This window comes from Phalacrocorax carbo, chromosome 1 (assembly GCF_963921805.1).
Source record: "Phalacrocorax carbo chromosome 1, bPhaCar2.1, whole genome shotgun sequence".
Lineage (NCBI taxonomy): Eukaryota > Metazoa > Chordata > Aves > Suliformes > Phalacrocoracidae > Phalacrocorax > Phalacrocorax carbo.
This window is the reverse complement of record NC_087513.1, coordinates 53,124,637-53,144,971: the sequence shown is the minus strand read 5'-3', so window position 1 is coordinate 53,144,971 and position 20,335 is coordinate 53,124,637. Positions and strand designations below refer to the sequence as shown.

Here is a 20,335-nt window from a genome sequence, read left to right as displayed (position 1 = left end):
AATCTTGGGATGATGCAGAATATCAGGTCTTGACCCATCCTGTAGGTTTTTAACTCAAATACCTAGAAGACTCCAAATTCTGTTTCCAGGATTTGGAAGTTGTTTTCTCATCCTTCCTCAGCCCTCTGTCTGCATTGGCTCTTAGCTGCAACTTGCTGTCTCTTTTTCTCATTTCCCCTCTCTGTTCTTTTAACCACAGGAAATACTCACTCCTCCCCCTTAAAATACAAATAATTTAATAGCTCTTTCAATTGAAAGTCTTTAAAGGAAAATGGGAAGAAAAATAAGATAAGAAATCTGGGTTTTACAAAATATTCCTTTAAAAAAATCCTTGAATAATGACTAAACTTAAAGATCTCTATAACTATCTGAAAACAGGAGGTAACTGGAAATATTAATGTGAAGCTATGACACGTTTTGCATGGTCTTGAATTAATTTTTGCCTTGCTACTTTCAAATTAATTATGTTACACACATGAGAGTCCTCCTGGCACTTTGCTAACATCTGGATACCCTTGTTATATTTTTTTACCCAAAAGTCTGTATATTCTTTTGGAGCAAGTGATTGTTTCCCTAGATAAGTTTCTACTTAGGTGAATTTTCATTGTTTCTGTCACTAATTTTTCCTTTCTTACTATAAGGAACATTTTGTTCAATTCTTACATAAATATAAGAGGAGTATTACTTACCAATAAACTTTTGCTAGTAGTGCCTGGAAAACATCAGGTGTCAAGGAAATAAAAGCTGCAGCTTTCTGTGTTAATAAAGACCACTAGATAACAACACCGAACACATACCTAAGATTTACTGTCCTACTTTTTCCCTTCTCAGACTTAATATTCCGTGGCCTATCCTACCATTTCACATTATGGAGATCTGACTCTTCCTCTAGCTTCCTTAAGATCTCTTTGCCAATATAAACCAAATTTTGCTTCCTTCTGCAGTCAAAAAGCCATTTTCAAATCAAACTCTTAGTGTATGAGCACTGTCTTATATTTGAAAATATGCAAAAGTTATTTTGGACATGGGGACAGAAAAATATGCAAATAGTACAATAAATGAAGTTTAATCAAGCTAATATTTCTCCATATAAAACATAATTTGAGTTATTCTCATCCACCAGCATTAGAATCATCACTTTTTTGGAGCCAGGTTGGGATATGCCAGATGTTTGTCCAGTTGTTTAAATGTTACAAATTCTAACATATTTTAAGAATACAATTTTAGCATAAACACCCTCAGTGATTGCACGCTCTCAGATCCCACAAGGAAAGGCTGTTGGGGCAGGTTGCAGACAGAGACATCCAGCAAAACTGGAGTTACAAAGTCTCTTTGATCCTAATAAGTTGGCTTTATTCTTGGTCATACAGTATGGTGGAAGGGACTGCTTAGATCAAAGAGTTGATTAAGTAACAAAGATTTCCAGGAAAGAAAACTAACTTCCAACCAGTGCTAATGTTTACACTTCATGCAACGTGCCTGAACAATTTTAAACAGATGAAAAGGAAAGGGAGAAAGAGAACCCAAACATCTGATTGTGATTGCCTGGAAAAGCATCGTGGTCTGTGCATAACCTCATCTTGTCACAGATGATATTCTGCCTCTGGAAGCAGTTAAATTTAGAAAAGAAAGCAAGCACTTACTTAAATGCAAAAGCTTGTCCAAATGTTTTTAAACCATTTCTTTCAGGGAATTAAATAATGCTCAAATGTACATTGAAGTCAAACTTCCACTGAACTAAATCAGTGCAGTCTGTGGATACAAAATGAACCCACTAAACTGAGCTCCTCACTGTATCATATGTCACTTGTGACAGCTGTGACACATGTCTATAACAGTAAGAAATAGCAGCTACATTCACCACAGAGGCAACTGAGGTCTCCTGCTGGCTGGCCATTTCCCAGAGTTTGAGGATGTTTGTACTTCTTCGTCATAACAACAGGATTCACTCCCTTTGTGTTCCTCTTAGTGAGACAGGAAAGTTACCCTTTATCATTACTGGAAAAAATCATGCTTCTTCTCAGAAAGCATTACTGACTCTGGAATAGTCCATTGTCTGGTCTTCTCTTTACTAAGGCCAGCTGATTCTCTTACTCTTTCCTCTCTGCCAGGTTATATTTATACAGCTTCTTATATTAAATCTTTTCATAATACTATTTTCCTTGTTAAGAGTTCCTATAGTAACTACATGCGTGCTATGTGGTTGGAGAGGGAGGAAGAAGCTCTTTGGTTTGCGCATATGCAAAGGGGCCCTCTCTCTTTCATAAGATGTGGTGGACATTGCAAAATAGTTTGACAGCAGCTAGTCCAGCTTTTCTGATATACTGGTGAGAACATTTGACTCAAGATCCTGCCACTTAAATCCCCAAATGTTGACTATAACCTGCAAGAAAGAAGATATTTTCTTATATCTGTTCCAAACTTCAGTAGTGAAATAAGCAACTCTAGTCTAAACTGAATCTTAGAATTTTGAAAAAATATTCTTTTTCTGTCCTAACAGACTAAAGCTATATTTTTTTTTAGTAGCTTATTAATAACCTGCATTGTGTCAAGGTAGGATTGAGCTGTACTATAACAATACCTATATCATTAAATTATCTGCAGATAAAGATTTTTTAAATCCTCACTGGAGTCAAATTAGGCATGCATCCATTCACCTTACTTTACTTCTCATCTGTATATAGTTGTAGATTGGATTTTGCTGGGTAGAAAAGGAACCAGACACATGAAAAAAGAATCAGCTAACTTCCTGGTGTCCCTGTTTAATTACATTTGAAGGGAAGATAAATCATCCATGGATTCAAATGAAAGTACAAGTGTAATTCCACTCATGGTATTCAGTTGAACTTCAACAAAATAACAAAATGCATATTAGAAATGTTCAAATCTCATGTGCATCACAGTGGCTATATATGGTACATGAGAACAATAATACTAAAACATCACAAAGCACATCGTAGGCTAGACAGGAGAGCTTTCACTTGAATTTAATGAGGCAGTAATCATAATGAAAGACAAATTAAATCACAGCTTACTGAAAAATCTCAATTCTGAAAAGAGTATTAATGCCACAATGAGTCTCTGAGTTGCAGCTAACTGCTTGAGATGATACAGCATGCTTCACTGGTTGATTCTAAAAATGGTAGAAAAAGGCTAAAGCCACTTTATACTCTCAATCATATACCAATGGCAAAATAAAATTACTTTCAGACACACATACGCTGTTAACTCTCAAATGGTACAGTACTTCATTTGTAGCAACAGTAAGACTGAGGCATTGAAATGTTACAGATCCAGAACCAAAGACTTTACTCGTGTAAGTAAGCTCATTCACCTAAAAGAGGATTGTTGGTCTTGAGGCCAGAACTCTATCAGTATAATACTAGAAAAATATATTTAAATTACTTCACAATAATTAATTGAGTGAGAAACCTAATCCCAACAGGACTAAGATTTCCTTTCATAAGGATTAATAATATTGCATCACTAACGATGATTTTGTATTCAAAATTATTTCATGCCAGCACAAAATCTGGGGGGGGCGGGGGGGGGAGAAATCTCACAAGTATCCATTTTATTGCCTTATCCAGACTCTGTGGGCTATGCATATAAAGCAGACTGTCAATCAGTTTGAAGGAGCTGTTGAAGCAATACTGTGCCCCCTCTGCTACATGTTCCTGTTAATGTTCCTGTTATTGAGTGACTGTTAGTAATCAGTTACAGTGTACTGCAGTAAAACTGCTTTTCTTTCAGCATGAGCTTGCAGTTTGACATGGGCTAAGCAGCTCAAATGCCAACCTATAGGACTCCTAAAAAGGCAAAGCAGGGCCACTCAGGGCAGACTTTCATGCCACTGGAGTCCCAGAAATTACATATATCACTGTGGATCCACTGCCTGATATGACCTTATCCTTTCTTGTTCAGGTGAGAAGATGAGGACACTCCTTGGTCCTACGGTCATAGGCTTGCACCAGGCACGATTTGTGCCAGGGCTGGTCATCTCCTAATGGGTGCAGGAGCCCCTCCCAAGGGGATACAGTGGCTGAGCAAGGATTTAGTATCACTTCTCTCAGTCCCATTGTTGTTAGCCTTCTTCCATGCTATTAGAAGGGAACTACCACCCGTCGCATCTAGCCACGTGGCCAGATGTTACACAATTGAATAAGAAAATAAATGTGGATACCAGATGATTTGGGGCAGCTAGGCAGAAGGGGGGATGGGAGTAGCTGCTATACAAACCTTACAATTTCAAGCATTATGACAAATCTTGAAAATTTCCGTTTTCATAATAGTAAGAAGTCTGTTCTTCGATGTCTTGAGTTACTTGCTTTTGCTTTTTCCATTCCCTTCTCTGTATTTCACTGTTTTGACTGGTAGCACCGTACGTTTTCTTTGGACTTACAAAAGTTTCATTGTTCATCTCTGTTTCTTCAGCTAGTTCATCCTGATCAATTATGCCACATTTCTCTTCATTGAGGTTTTCAGGGTCAGCCCATTCCTGCTTCTCCCCAGAAGCAAAGATAGCATAGAATATCACTCCACTGTAATGTACCAGGGCTGCGATCAGAAAGACGTTTTGCCATTCTTCCCGGGTCTGAAAGAATGGTGCAGACCTCATTAAGTTTGCAGTAAAAAGGGATATTACTCTATGAATTAGACCATGAATTAGCACATATTGAACAATGACCATGATCACTGTTTGATTCCTGATGTTACAAATAGAATGATTTATAAGAGTCATCGTGAAGATTTCTTTTTTTAACAGCAGTTAATAATTAAAACATGGGAATTTTTTTTTCTCACAGTGATGTTCCTCTCTTGCATGTGAAATATTCATGGAGTTGGAAATGTAGGGATTTCTCTAAGTTAATCTTATTGTAGATAAGTGATTGCTAAGGAATCCTGCCAAGGATGTGTTGTAGAGAAGTTTCCCATGTCCTGTAAGCATTACCCAGTAGTATGGAGATATTGCAGAGATCCAGCCTCAGGTGGTATGAAATAATATCTCGCTGCACAGATAATTAGTTTATGATAGCTGAGAATCTGACCCCTGTGATATTGTAAAAGTGAATGTTTAAAACAGGCAACAACAGAAAACAGCTGCAGAGATCGGTGATGAAATGGAGTTCCCAGGATGCTTCAAACTGTCTTAACTTTCGTTACATTACCTAATCCTTTTCCTAGAAAACATGGAGAAATGTTACCTTATGTTTTGTCATTGCACCAACGATGAGTGGGCACACCATGCCTGACAGCGTCCCCACACCATTGGAGATCCCCATCAGAATGCTGGCATAACGTGGGGCTATGTCCAAGTGATTCACATTGAATCCTACAACAAATGAGAGACAACAGTCAACTATACAGCTTTGTACTACCAGGCCAACAGGTCTTTCTACAGCCATTCTGGCTGAAGAACCCTGAAAAAGGTAGGAAACACCATCACCAAATATATGAGAAAGAAGGGTAGTATTTTCTTGGTGATAAGGGTAGAAGGTATGTTACAACTCTCTATTCCTTTTCAAAACCTATTTTTCCCCACCTATGGGGATCATGTTGTTTAGTTTGTGTTGGCCTCATTTGAAGTATCCGTGCTTCCCATCTTCTCATACTGAAACAATGCACTCAGCAAACATTTTTAATTAAGGAATGAATGCCTCATATTTATCAAATGTCTGATATCTTTTTATTTGGGTAGTAGTGGTTTTTAGTACACATCTGCTGGTACTTCAAGTAGCAGTTTAACAACATGATGAAAAAACAGAATATAAACCAGTAGGAAAACTAATTACCCTTACTGTAGCATATCATCTGGGTACATATTTTATTAAGAAATAAAAACAAAGTAAAAATCAGCTCAGATAATTATCTTGCTTTAGGTAATGAAAATTAGTTGTATGAGCTATGGATGATCAGAAGAAGGAATGATGAATTCCAAACCCATGGGATTAAATACAGTAAAAAGTTGAGTACTGGGAAAATCCTGCGATAAAATTTGCTGATAGAAATGGCCTGCTATGCACACACCTCATAACTGAGTAGAAAAACTACTTCCCATCTGCATAATTCTGAAACAACTGAAGACCAGCATTTACTTTGCTGGTCAATTTGCTCAGTAGATCCATCTTCTTGGCAGTCTGCTAGCTGATGGCCTTTCATCTTCATAACAAAAGGGTTTTTTATTAACAATGATGGTACTGGTGGAGCTACAAAAGTCAGTCTGAGACTGATGAGACCCAAGAAAGTGTTAGAAACAGCTGTTCTGGAGAAGGGCTTGTTATAGGACACAACAGAGAGAGGACTGACCTAGAAAGCAGAAACTGGCATCTAGGGCTGGGAGAGGAGTTGCAACTGATAGCCTTTGAGAAGCTATTCATTCCAGAGTAATTCTGTCTCTCTCCTTTTAGGGATACTGTTTATGCAAGAAGAAAAGGTGGCTGACACTGTAAAAGTATATTAGAGAATAACAGCCCAAAGATGATGTAAACTGGAGTCACTAAAGAGCAGGTACTTGCAAAGCTTCATGTCCTAAGTGCAATACATTTCATAGATACTGAAGTAAATGATTTCTGATATGGGAAGAAATAGAGAATACCCCATAAGCAGCCACGTTAAGAGCAAACAATAATAGAAATTATGACAGTAACAGTGAGGATAATAACATCACTTTTGTCACTAATAGTAAAACCAATAATAAGACTAATTCTTACCTGAAATTGCAAAGCCACTGAAACCTACTGCTAACACCAGAAAGGAAATAGCCACACCTTTTGTATGAGAATAACCAACCACCAAAAGCAAGGTTGCTTCCATCCCAAAGCCTTCAAATGAAACACATGGGAGTAAGTTACATTTGAATTACTGTTGGTCCAGAGATACCAATAAAGTCTAGCCAGAATAGCAACTTAAAATGAGACAAAATTCTTTTATATCTTACAGCTATTCTTGAACAACCTTGACACCTTTGTGGATTCACAGAAATACCTGAATATTCATTGTTTGAGAATATACTTTTTTCCTCATTGCTGTGTAAATGACCCAAGCAACTGGTGACATTAACTCACTGAACAGTACAAGGGAACAATGAGAAAGTAACTGTGTGCAAAGCTCTGAAAAATTCAGAAACACACAAACATGGTAGGGAAAGGAGAAAATAAATTCCTACCATCAATTTCTCATGGTTGTAGTGATTTGAGATGTTCTTGGCAAATGGAGCAAAAGAGCGTTTTTCAGGCAAGTGTGCCACCACCACAGTAGGACAGCCCTGAGTATGACAGGGAACTTCCAGTCTCTGCCATTACTGCAAATTAACATTTTCTAGTATGTAACGTCACAATCCTTCTGTTTATTTTTTTTTAATGAGACTGAAAATAGGCCCTGAAAACACAATGACTCTGAGAATCCTTTGTGAAGACGCATAGCCAAGCTGCATGGCATCTCTGACTGCAGGCATCTCTATTTCAGGCAGCCTGCGCTGTCCATAAATAATTGAAGCCAGGAAGTGGCAAATGAGAGCAACTCCACATGCTATCTGGCTTGAAATTTTTCTCTAATTTAGTATCATCTTCCTTACATGTAGATGTCATTGATTTTTCAGTTCAGTGACTGAACTGGAAACAAATTATTTTGTGCTGAGTTAAAATGAGTCAGTCTGTCCCCTGTTGTTTTTTTCTTTTATCCAACCCTTCCAGCCTAAACTTGCCAGTGGATTCTGCTGGAAGTAACACATGGGAAGATGGCCAGTTATTGCAAGGCTGTATCCACTGGGAAAGGATCTCTCCAGCACCACAGTACATGGTTAACTTTGTACAAGTTTGAAGGATGAGGTCTATTTGATCACACTAATCTCCTGGGCCAGTCCCTATTGCCCTTTTATTTATTAACCAGGTTTCTTGCCTCCTTCCTTTTTAAAAGCACACTTACATGTGTTTTATAGCATGAGGATATCTAACGTCAGCTCTCCATTAAATGCTTCAGATTAACCAGCTGCATGCAAATGCAGTCTAAGGTAATTTGTCTCGTTACAATTAAACATGGACCAGACTGAGATATTTGCATCAACTGTGGCGCACAGTTGAAATATCGTATTTTCAGAATCCAGTAGTACCTCCGCAATTCATGACCTTCCTTACAGTGGTAGTGGTTAAAATCTTCCTGCTCCGTAAGAAGTCAGCTAGCTGCCCTCCAATGGGTACGATGATTGTCATGACCATGTGAGGAACTGCCGACAAAAGGCCAACCTGCAATTAGACAAATGAGTGCTTACTGTTCGTGTCCTCCCTCAGGATTTAGGGGAAAAAGAATAGGAACCATGCCTTTTCTTCATCTCTTCTGCACACCCCTCCCCAACGGACACATTTTTATACTGGATCCTTGTGTGGGAGGATTGCAGACCAAGACCTGAGTGACCTTAGGATGGAGTGACCTTACGACGGAGACTCCACAACCTCTCTGGGCAACCTGTGCAAGTGCTCATTCACCCTCAGAGTAAAAAAGTGTTTCCTGATGTTCAGATAGGACCTCCTGTGTTTCAGAATGTACCCATTACCTCTGGTTCTGTCAGTGGGCACTTCTGAGAAGAGCCTGGCTCTGTCTTCTTTGCACCCTCCTGTCAGGTATTTGTATACATTGATGAGATCCACCCTGAGCCTTCTCTTCTCCAGGCTAAACAGTCCCAGCTCTCTCAGCCTTTCCTCATAGGAACCAGAGAGGCTGCAGTTCCCTAATAATTTTTGAGAACCTTCATTGGACTCCCTCCAGTATGTCCATGTCTCTCATGTACTAGGGAGCCCAGAACTGGACACAGTACTCCAGGTATGGCCTCATCAGTGCTGTGTAGAGGGGAAAGATCACCTTCCTCTATCTGCTGGCAATACTTTGCCTAAGGCAGTGCAGAATACCATTCACCTCCTTTACCACAAGGGCACTTTTCTGGTTCATGTTCAACCTGGTGTCCACCAGGACCCCCAGGTCCTTTTCTGCAAAGCTGCTTTCCAGCTGGGTGGCCCTCCAGCAAGCACTGGTGCATGGGCTTGTTCGTCCCCAGGTGTAGGACTTTGCACTTCCCTTTGTCGAACTTCATGAGATTCCTGTCAGAATATTTCTCCAATCTGTCGAGGTCCATCTGGATCTCTGGTGTATCAATCTCCTGGTGATCAGCCTCTCCTTCCAGTTTTTGTGTCATCTGCAAACTTGCAGCAAACTTGCTGCCCCATCAGCCAGATCCTTAATGAAGATGTTGAACAGGATCACACCCAGTATTCACGCCTGGGGTACACTGCTAGTTACTGGCCTACAACTAGACTTCATGCTACTGGTCACCACCATCTGGACCCAGCCATTCAGCCAGTTTTCAATCCACCTCACTGTCTACTCAACCAGCCCATATATCAACAGCTTGTCTATGAGGATCTTACCAGAGACGGTGTCAAAGACCTTACTCAAGTCTAGGTAGACAATATCCATTGCTCTCCCCTTGTCTACCAGGCCAGTCATTTCATCATAGAAGTTTATCAAGTTGCTTAAGTATGGCTTGCCTTTGGTGAATTTTCTGCCAAAGGGTTATTACTGGTTCTGTTAGCTCTGGTACTTATCCCAGATATGCAAAAATATTATTTTGCAGAGTTTTAGTGATCAGGATGTCAGCTTCTAGAAGCTTTTCTTCAAAGAAATAATTTAGTGAGAAGGTTTTCTTTTAGGATGTGCAACCTCCTTACATTGACACTGAGTCAGTTTTAGATTAGTTTTTAACTCGTGAGGTACACAGAGGTGTAACTCTAGCATTTGTGAAAGGCAATTTAGAATAAACAAACCTACATTATCTTTGTAGCCCCATTCTTCATCTCCATGCTGCACTTGGCCATTCAGAGTGGCATTGGTATCACAACAGCATTGCAGACCATGGGCACACTAGTGCTTCCAGACCACACAGGTAACGATGATGTTTGTTATTAGTTTGCAGGATTAGACTTGCTTGAAAACAATTTACAATATAGCAAGTAGGTTTTTTAAAGGAATGTTGGGAAAACTTTTCTAAAACAAATATTCTGAAGTCTTCATTCATGCTCTGAAGAGGGAGTGTTACAATACTGGCTTTAATGAAGTGCCAGCAGCAGGGAATATCAATCTATACAGAATCTGACCCCCCCATTGTAAATGAAAAGTAATGAAATTAAAAAAAAAAAAAATTACCTGGCAAGTAATGCTGAACTGCCAGCACTGAACAAAATGTACATTACTATTTACTTACCTTGTGGTTTTCATGATATATGGCTTTTTTAATCAACTCTTTCCCAAAACAACTTTTCAGTTCTTTTCTTTTGCTTCTTGATGCTAGCAAGCTTTAATTTCTACCTGTTTTTCAGAAATATGTAATCCCAACTACAGTGAATAATCTACTGTAATGACTCCGGAGATCTCAGGATCTTTAAGCACTCTGTATCTCCTAGGGTAAGGGTTGAAGGTCACTGCTTCATCTCAGATTTACCTTGCTTATTGCAAACCCAAAGACTTCTTCAAAGTAAGCAGGCTGACTTATAAGGAGCAAATAGAAGGTCCAGCTTCTGCAGAAGTTTGCCACAATGATTGCATAAACTGGCATTGAAGTGAAAAATCTCTTCCAGGGAGTACTAAATTTCTAGGGGGAAAAAAAGAAATAAAATATTGAAGGCATTTTTGAGTAGGCAAACGGCAGAATAAGGAGCCCATTATCTCTTAGTATCAGGACTATCCAGTACATTGCATCCAATTTACGCTGCAAGTCATTTACAATGCAAGTGACAGATATCTCCTGGATTAGTGGCGAAAGACAAGTAGAGTAACTTTCTTAGAATAGTTAGAATTTTTAAGATGACTACTGTACTATTATTGCTCTGCTTACTGAAATTACACAAGGTCTTCTGGAATCCTGCTGTTGGGATGACAGGATCAATAACAGAATCAAAGAAAACTAGAGAAAACCTTGTGCTGTTCCCCACTTTTTGGCATGATGTAGTTTGAGACATTCCACTGAAGGGACTGTGAAAAAAAGATTATCCAAGCTAAGAAATATATGGTAGCGCAGCAACAGGCAGCTCCCTGCTTCAATGCAATTCGCTTAATTCAGCAAAAAAAAGTCTACGGTAGAGGATCTAATTTCTATAACCTGCTTTTGGCATCTCCAGTTTCTATTTATGCCTCAATACTCCATACAGCAGGAACCAAAAACACTTCAGAGCCCTATTCTCTTAGAGTTGAATTCAAATCAGAAGCTGAAATATGTAACTATGGCAATATACGCTGACATTCTCCTTTTTTTTTTTTAATGGTAGTTGTGTTCTACAGGCAACCGTATGCCTGCGGTCATGTGTGAACGCATGGTGGTAGTACTAGAGTCCTCTGCAGTAAAACCACTGTACAGCAAGGGGAAAACCATGACCTGAAAGAGTATATGTGTCTTCAGCCAAGACCTGTGTGACTTCGGTCAAACTTCAGGAGCATGCGCAAAAGCCAGTCATGTACTTTATGCTCTTAGCAAGGCTATTACACAAAACATGGAGAAAAGAGTTTGGAGTTATTTTGCTCCAGAATGTTCTAGAGTAAAAGCCAAGAAGGAATGGTTTATCAAGAAACAGCTTTTTTTTCACCACTAGCAAAATTTACTTATCTAAGGAAATGGAGGGAAGTTTGATGGGAAAATATGTTTTAGTTTTAAGTTCCCAGAATTTTCCAGGATCCTCTCAAAGAGAGGATAGAAGTCTTAAAACAATGAGCTGAGCAACTGTGAGAGTGAGCAGGGCAGAGACCCTGTCCTTAACCTTTCAGAATTTCAATCATCCTTAATAAGAGCTCAAAAGGCAGCTGGATAATTTAACATCTGCAGCCAGTTTCTTATTTAGCTACTTCCATTAATATTTTTTAGAACAAACATGATAGTTACTCAATAGCAGGAGATTAGAGTGTGTGGTTACTCATCTCTCCCGCATCCCTCCCCCTCTGTAGATTAGGGAGGCCCTATAAACTGAAACAGCACTGTGTGTTTTGCCTCTTGCTGAACTCATCCTGTCTAGCTGCATGAGCCTGATCCTGTAATTTTCGTAAAAGGAAAGGCCCCTAAATTTCAACATCAAATAGTTCTGCTGCTCTTATGCAGCTAATAGTATCCATCCAGTCACATGCTGATCTTGTATAAAGTGCTCACTATAACCAGAAAAGCGTTTTTTACTTACACTTGCACTAGCTAGGCTGGCTCCTTCTCCAATACTTGTTTCTATATATATTTTTTCTTCATTGGTTATTGTTGGATGTGCAGCAGGGCTCTCATAGGCATGAAGCAGCCAGAACATGTACCAAATAATCCCAAACATTCCTGGAGAGGCAGGAAAAGCAAAGTTTGGTTTTAAAAACCAATAAAACCACACTTTGGTATCTGTAGGCCTTGAAGTTCATTTCAAGAGCCAATTAAACCAAATCTGTGTTGAAAATATGCCCACAGTAGTAAGAAAATATAACTAACTCTGTGTATATTGTATGCCTGTTTGCAAAGCGTTTGAGCATTTTGTCACGTATTACATGATACGCCTGGGGCAGAGGAAAGGCAGAAGCAAAGTTTTATGTGGGACTTGGGGAGGGAAAAAAGCAGACCAGTCATAACATGGTCATAACCTGCATAAAAGAACTTCACAATCAGATTGTGATGTTAAATCTTATGTGTGTTCTGTGTCTCCAGAGAAAACCCAGCTTAACTGCGTTGCTGATGTGGAAGACCGGGTTTGAGCCAGCTCTGCCACGTACTGTGGAGGGAAGCACCAGGCCCCACAGATCAGCCATGATGCCATACCCATGTGACGGGACCACATTGTAAAGGTGACACTGCTTTTACCGAGGGTGGGCAGCATGGGGAGAAGGTTTCAGAGGCATTTGGCTCCCCATCAGCAGCATATGCTGCAGCATTCACTGTTAGTGTGTATTGCGGGACACATATGGTGTTTGTCCTACAGAGCAACATTTGCAACTGCATCCAACCCTGTCACTGGGTGACCATGGGCTGTAGCCTGGTTGTTATGATTTTAAAACATTTTACAACAGATGATTACAAAATAAAAGCTTTCAGAAGCTTCAATAAGTAGGGAATAAATTGGAATACCCATCTGCAACCTCTTCATTCACCAAAACATCTTTGGTCCACACTTGTTATACAGGTTTAACAAAGCTGCTGGCAGTACCAGTCTAGTCACAGAGATCCTTTATGTTAAGCAACTCACCATAAATATAAAAGACTGATGACCATCCTATATACTGTACCAGCACACCTGCCAGCGGCATGGCAACCACTGCACCTGCATAAGACCCTGAGGAGAAAAAGGATTAAGAAAACATGTCAGCTATGATAGGCAAGCCCAGCCTCCAGCACAGGTGCTCATGGGGGTAGAACTGGGGCCTCTGGCTGATTGGTACCATGATTTCTTGTGAATGTGGGGAATGGGATGGCTACTGAAAAATTTAGATTGGGGTGGTGGGAAGGAGTAGCCCTCACTGGTGTGGGATCACGAGTCTCCTTTTGAAGCTAGAAGGGCTGTGCCCTGCAGGTAAATGGGTTTCGCAAAGCTGAGAAGAAGCTGATGGTAAACCACCATGCAGGCATAAGCTATATGCACTAAAGTGGGGAATCCCACCTAATCCCATGGCATAAAAGGTGAGCTCCGGAGAAGCTAATGGCCCAAATTTCTGAAGCCTTCTTGGTGTCCAGAAATCCTCATGGTTGCAGATATGCTGGGAGGCTCTTGTCGTGGCTGTAGCCACATGACCCCACAAGTGCTGCTAATGGAGGACTTGTTCAGACCAACCCTGAGTCTGTTTAACCATGTTCAGTTCATATCAGTGGCATGAATAAACAGCTGGAATAAATAGGCAAAAGTTTACAGGGGAAAAAAAGGATTAAAAAAGTGGTCTGTGCCAAGGTTTCTGATTGGGAAATATATAATACTGCTGAAATATATTTCCGAGTGACTTGTAGAAAGAGATGAGTATTTACATGCTTGGAAAGGACCCTGAAGACCCTAGGGAGAATTTATGCAATCTGGACACTTGGTTTCAGTGCAAGAGGGTGCCAATGGCTTCACATGCAAGAAGTGTTGCTTTGAATTATTCTAGGAGATTAGATAATTGTGGTTTTGAGAGTATTACATACTTCGTTAATGAACATTTGTTAATGCTCTACTCATTAGCAAATACTTCTTTGCAATGGTTCACAGTGACCCTTCTTCCTTGTCTCTGTGTAACTCATTTTTCCTATAGCAATAGCAAAGCCTTAAGCAAGAATACAGTCAGAGAAACCAGGAACCTGGTTAACATGGAGTTTCCTAGTTTTTCCACTGTTCCTGTGCACCTTTCAAGTGCAAGAATTGATGATCTGTAGCCACTAAAATGGGTGCTGAGCTGCAGGATGGATCTTTCTCTAACTGGTGCTAGAATTTCAAAGAGAGAGCACTGAGGGTAGAGAGGTTTCTACAGAAAACTAAATAATCACTAAATCCTAGAGTAATCTGCAGTAAAAATAAATGCCCATAATATGAAAAGCTGCTTTTTTTTCCTCTTGTTTCACTCCATCTTTTGCCCTTTCTCCTGTATTTTAGTGCTGTATTTTTCATAGCCTTTCATTCCATTGTTGATGGACAGACTGTTTTTTCCCTGAGACTTTTACATTTTCTGTTGAATACTCTCTCTCAGACAGTCATCTTCAGCTGGCTTTGCCTCTCCACCTGCATTTATTTTCAGTTTTCTTTTCCGCCTTACCCAACTGCTTCAACGTCCTACCATTTCTGATTTTTCTTAAGTATTTTTAGACATCCACTCACCATTGCAATTACCCTGTTAAAAAGGGGAAGGAACACACCAAATACAGGTGATGAGGGTGTCTTAGAAGATGGGAAATGACAGAGTGAACTAATGAGCAGGGCCTTTTCCTTCACTGCCAGCACAGCTCATTTGAAGTTACAGCAGAATGATTCCTGCTCTGCACTCTGCATATCTGGACCTTTTAGGGTACAAAAGCAGAGGGAGTATATTTGGATTACGCCTTATTTTCCTTACACTTAGCAATCTACCCAAATTGAGCCTAGAGCTGGTAAGAGATACTAATATCCACAGTTTTCCCTAGAATTAGCAGATAATTGAAGATTGCAGGGTTACCAGAAGAAGACAAAGGTACTAGGTAGGAGAGTGTATGAGGAGGGGACAGCTCAAACTAGACCTGGGAAAGGGCCAGAAAGCTGTGACACTCAGAGTACTCTTTTCTGACAAGAAACTGTGGTATCACAGAGTGACCTGTGGCACCTCTTTTCAAAAACTGGTACCCAGAGGATAGAATTAAAAGTACAAAACCCTTTTTTATTTTTCTTTCCTTTCCATTAGTATGGCTGTAAGTGAAAAGAGCGTATCTTCCTTGAAGAACAAGGTGTAAAACCTTAATATTTTTCCAGCTCCCTGCTTCCTAACAAGGTTTAAGGCTCTTGCCAGAGGCTAGAAACATTCCAAAGGGAATGAGATAGATTGATTTCTCTCATCTTCCCACTGGGTTCCTCTCCCCAAAGTCTTCTGAAATTTCCCACAAGCCATTTTCCAGAAGGCCAGCTGTCAGCATTGGAAAGGGACCCAGAGAAGAGAGCAAAGTACAAGCCTGATCATAATTCAAAACAGAGGAGAGCAGAACAGCCAGTGGCAACAAGTTACATCACCTCCACTGCAGTATATTGAGCAGCCAGCCTAAAGTACTCAAGTAACTTTAAAATATTTTAAGTGCATGCTTAATTAGGAGGGTCAATGCAATACATATAATAAATAGAATCCCTAAAGATGGAGCAAGTGAAAAAAATCAAAAGGTGTGCTCTCTCTCATCTGACACTTCTAGACCCATTTTTGTTTAATATGACAGCCATTCTGAGAGTTGGCTTTAAATGACAAAATGGTGACATATTAAACAAAAAGACTCTCAGGTTCCTGAGCTCAGAGTACAAGCTGAATGGGTACATGGGCAAGTACAGCAAAGGGTAGAGGGCTTACATTTCTCTTTTAAATCATTAAATGAATAAAATACGTCGAATAGGAATATGTACTTACGTAAACCATATAAGCCTATCAACTTACCACAGAACGATGTGGTGGCCAACCTGCTTCTCTCCAGTGGAGGAGCCCACTTACTCCACATCCCATGGCAAGCTGGATAGGTGACGCCCTGGCAGACATTTCACACATCATGTGATTTGCTTTCACTGCATTCCTACTTCAAGCAGTTGCTGATACTGTCCAACCTGTCTAGCTGTTTGTCACCATGGAATGATGTAGGAAAGGTTAGGTAAGCCTGGAAGAGCTCTGTTCAGGTATGAAGATGTCAAACTAATTTGGATAATCGCTTGAGTGGTAATGTGTTCTGGGGTAAAAATTCTGTTTTGTACGTGCAGTTGATGGCACAAGGAAACTAAAATAGCTTGACCTGCAGCACCAGAAAGATAAACTTTTTACTTCCTTTTAAGTAAACTTAAAAATATAAATTGGTATGATTAAAAAATAGTCATCCTAAAAATGAGCAAGTAAAAATGTAGATTTGTCAGAAAACCTGACCAAAGGATCTTATTATTTTTAGAGCCAAATCTCCAAAAACAAATGATGTACAAAAGGACCAAAATGGTGAGTTCTCCTACCTCCACCAGACCTTGCAGAATCCTTACAAACATTACACAGCCATAATGCACTCTGGCTGCAGAAGGGATGAACATGTTCAGTGTAGATGTTAGAAAGATAGCTGCTCCAAATACCCTATGGAAAAAAGTAACATGAAAGGGAATGTAATTATTATCTACTTTTCAGAAGTGATGCTGTTCTCAGGTACAGTTGCAGAGACAATCTCACATACACCGTCTCACCAACCCATACACTTATAAAGTTCCGTTATTGGCAAAAGGAGGTAAAACCCCATATGGGCAATACATTTCTTCTCTGAATGGAACAGAGGTTTTATACATACTTAACAAAGGTGCTGGATTTTAATTTGTATCAGAGGAATAGACATAGGTGTTGGTACTGGAGGCTAAGTTGTTTATATGAGTCCTCACCTGAGAGAAAGATTCATATCCTAGGAAGTACTTAAATGCTGTTAGATCAATAGGGTTTAACTTAGATTAGATAAAGTCTGGTTTAAGTGTCTCTCTGAAACATGGGAGTGTGCTGGTTAGTTCCACTTGCTGCTGCTAAAATGTATAACAGGGCTCCTTTCCAACATCACTTCTCTAAATAACAGCTACAAATATCCTTTGTGACTTGACATAGAAAGGGCATTTCTACAAGACAGCTCCTGTGAAAAACATTATATAAACATTTTGTTACCCTGCTTGGGAAGAGCACTTGTTGCAGCTGGGCACAAGTTAGTTAAGGCTCTAAATGCACCTGGGGCCCAGCGTGCCCAACGTAAAAGAACATCTGGGGAGCTCATTTGAAAGCTGAGCCTGCTGCACCATGGAGAACACCACTGGAAACCAAGAAGAAGACTTGGAACAGCTGGTAGGAACAACCATTGAAATTACCACAATTAGAAGGGCTCTACAGAGGGATCTGGACAATTGGCCAAGGCCAATTGTATGAGGTTTAACAAGGCCAAGTCCTGGGTCCTGCACTTGGAACGCAACAAACCCATGCAATGCTACAGGCTTGGGGAAGAGTGGCTGGAGAGCTGCCCGGCAGAAAAGGACCTGGGGGTGTTGGTCAACAGGCAGCTGAATATGAGCGGGCAGTGCGCCCAGGTGGCCAAGAAGACCAAGAGCATCCGGGCTTGTCTTGGAAACAGTGTGGCCAGCAGGACTAGGGAGTGACTGTCCCTTTGTACTCGGCAAGGTGGTGAGGCCGCAGCTCGAGCACTGTGTTGCGTTTTGGGCCCCTCACAGCAAGAAAGCCATTGAGGTGCTGGAGCGCGTCCAAAGAAGAGCAAGGAAGCTGGTGAAGGGTGTAGAGAGCAAGTCCTCTGAGGAGGGACTGAGGGAAGTGGGGTTGTTTAGTCCGGAGCACAGAGGGCTGACAGGAGATCTTATCGCTCTGTACAACTGCCTGACGGGAGGTTGTAGCGAGGTGGGAGCTGGTTTGTTCTCCCAAGTAACAAGTGACAGGATGAGAGGAAATGGCCTCAAGTTGCACCAGGTGAGGTTTAGACTGGGTATTAGGAAAAATGTCTTCAATGAAAGGGTTATGAAGCCCTGGAACAGGCCGCCAAGGGAAGCAGTTGAGTCATCATCCCTGGAGGTATTTAGAAGATGAGTAAATGTGGCAATTAGGGCCATGTTTTAGGGACAGTGGACTTGGCCATGCTAGGTTTACAGTTGGACTCGATGATCTGAAGGGACTTTTCCAACCTGAATGGTTCTATGATTCTATGATCCTATGGTTAGTAAGAATGAGCTGTACTTGGTTGGTTAGATTTCATATACCTGAAGCCTCAGGTTTCCTTTCTGTGCAATGAATGGGATTCAGTAGCTATGTCATGCACTCTGAATATCAAGAGTTCATTACCAGAGCATCTGTGGAAGCGAATATACATCATGGTCCCCTCTAAGATCCTATTACGGCACTGAAAAATATCAAAACTGGCAGTAGGAGTTCTCCACAACTGCCAAGCACCATTTAAATTGAATGGATTACTGCTAATCCTCAGTAGTTTACTGTCATCTTTGTGTTGTCTGCAATTCAAAGCAACCATGCCTGGCTCCCTGCAGGCTGCCTTTGTGTGGGACATCTTTCATTCTGCAGAGAGAAAGTTGCAGCAGTTTGTGGCCCTGGGGACCACAGCACTTAGGAGATGGGAGGTCAGCCCAAAGCTGCCCTGTCTTGTTCCCAGACGCAAGGTGACAACCTGAGAACTAAGCAGTCCCTTTTGTTAAAGGCCCTCAACTCCTAGCCACACTGACATTAGCTACCAGTGTGCTGCTCTTTTTGGACCATCATTCATGTGCCTCTTTCAAACTATACAAATTCAGTGATGTTTAACAAGTTTTGAATTGCCTTGTTGTATGTGTGGCATTTCAAAAAGATATATTAAGCTTCATTCTGTTATAGGAATGGACAGATATTTGATCTGAGATCATATAATTTGAACAGCAGTATTTCTCTCCCTTTTGATTTTTCTGCCAAAGGCATACACAGATCTTATTATGCATAGCTATTTATCATGCTCCACTTCAAAATATTTATAAACTTTTAAAACCTTTTGTTGCAATTCTTTTCTGCTTCTTCTTTTTTTTTTTTTTTAAAATAAGGATTTCAATTGTTTCCATTTCAGTCTCTTTTCAAAAACTTATTCACAGGAAATATACATCAACTCATTTTTTGAATCCAGGGTTGTTATTCACAGTAGGATTAATAGTAGTATTATAGTGTGAAGAATCTACAGTCAGCGATTAACAGTTTTCTCTAAATTCTGTACACCTATTGACAAAAACAACAGTCCATGCCTAGACAGCTCATAATCTGAATGACAAGAAAGCACTCGAGAGATGAACACAAAAGCAAAGAGGCTGGGTAGGCTGGCAGAGGGAAGAGACAAAGGAACAGATTTATATAAAAAGCAGTCCAAAAATCTGAACTGGAATACAAAGCCTATGATCATATCTTGACATTTAGAAGACTGCTTTCAAAGCCAAGTAAACACTGAGCTGAGAAATAAGTATTATTTAGCTCTCTATTATGATCGATGAAGAAAATTTTTGCACCTTACTTCCTTTCCACTAATAGAAATATCAGGTCTGTTATCATAAAGCTATTGACAGTCTCAGGGAACTACAGCAAATTTTGTAAATTAATAACCACACAAAAGAATAAGCCATAAGAAAGAGAACGTATGTAATTATCCAAACAGCTAGCTCTGAAGACTGAGTTTCCAATCTCTGCTGCTTCATTTAGTGCCAACTCTTAATATGTCTCATGTAAATGTGTCATTTATACTGAGTTAGAACCAGTCACTCTCCTGCTACTATTTAAGAGCACAAATATTGTTTCTGCAAAGAGCCAGCATCTTTCCAGCAGTTCAGTGCCGTTTATCCCAAAGACATTGGTCTGCACCACGGCTGAAAAGATACCAGTTCTGTTCAATTCATTCCTGTATTCTTCTCTCCTTGCTGCCACAATCCCTGGCCAGCTGCCACTTTGGGATCAAAATAGACTTCTTCAGCAACAGAGTCCTCTGCCCAGGAGGGTGCTGTTACTGACAACCGATATCAGGGGGTGCCTTGCATTTCACATATCCTTGTCGCCACCAAACAATGATGAAACTACATTTGGATGCATTTTTGAGGATAAGCAACAAGTCAAAGGGATGTTG

The 20,335-nt window shown here is 40.3% G+C and overlaps 1 protein-coding gene across 1 annotated transcript in view; it reads right to left on the bottom strand.

Moving 5' to 3' along the window:
• Nucleotides 1-2,817: 2,817 nt before the first annotated feature.
• The window catches only part of SLC17A8 (solute carrier family 17 member 8), a 30,014-nt gene continuing 12,496 nt past the window's right edge, over nucleotides 2,818-20,335 (bottom strand). The window contains exons 4-12 of the mRNA XM_064458999.1: nucleotides 16,677-16,791; nucleotides 16,123-16,210; nucleotides 13,242-13,328; nucleotides 12,207-12,346; nucleotides 10,487-10,636; nucleotides 8,108-8,240; nucleotides 6,711-6,821; nucleotides 5,205-5,332; nucleotides 2,818-4,594 (exon numbers count right to left, since the gene is read on the bottom strand). Coding sequence (XP_064315069.1) covers nucleotides 4,256-4,594; nucleotides 5,205-5,332; nucleotides 6,711-6,821; nucleotides 8,108-8,240; nucleotides 10,487-10,636; nucleotides 12,207-12,346; nucleotides 13,242-13,328; nucleotides 16,123-16,210; nucleotides 16,677-16,791 — 1,291 coding nt within the window. The 3' untranslated portion in view covers nucleotides 2,818-4,255. The remainder of the gene's footprint in view (nucleotides 4,595-5,204; nucleotides 5,333-6,710; nucleotides 6,822-8,107; nucleotides 8,241-10,486; nucleotides 10,637-12,206; nucleotides 12,347-13,241; nucleotides 13,329-16,122; nucleotides 16,211-16,676; nucleotides 16,792-20,335) is intronic.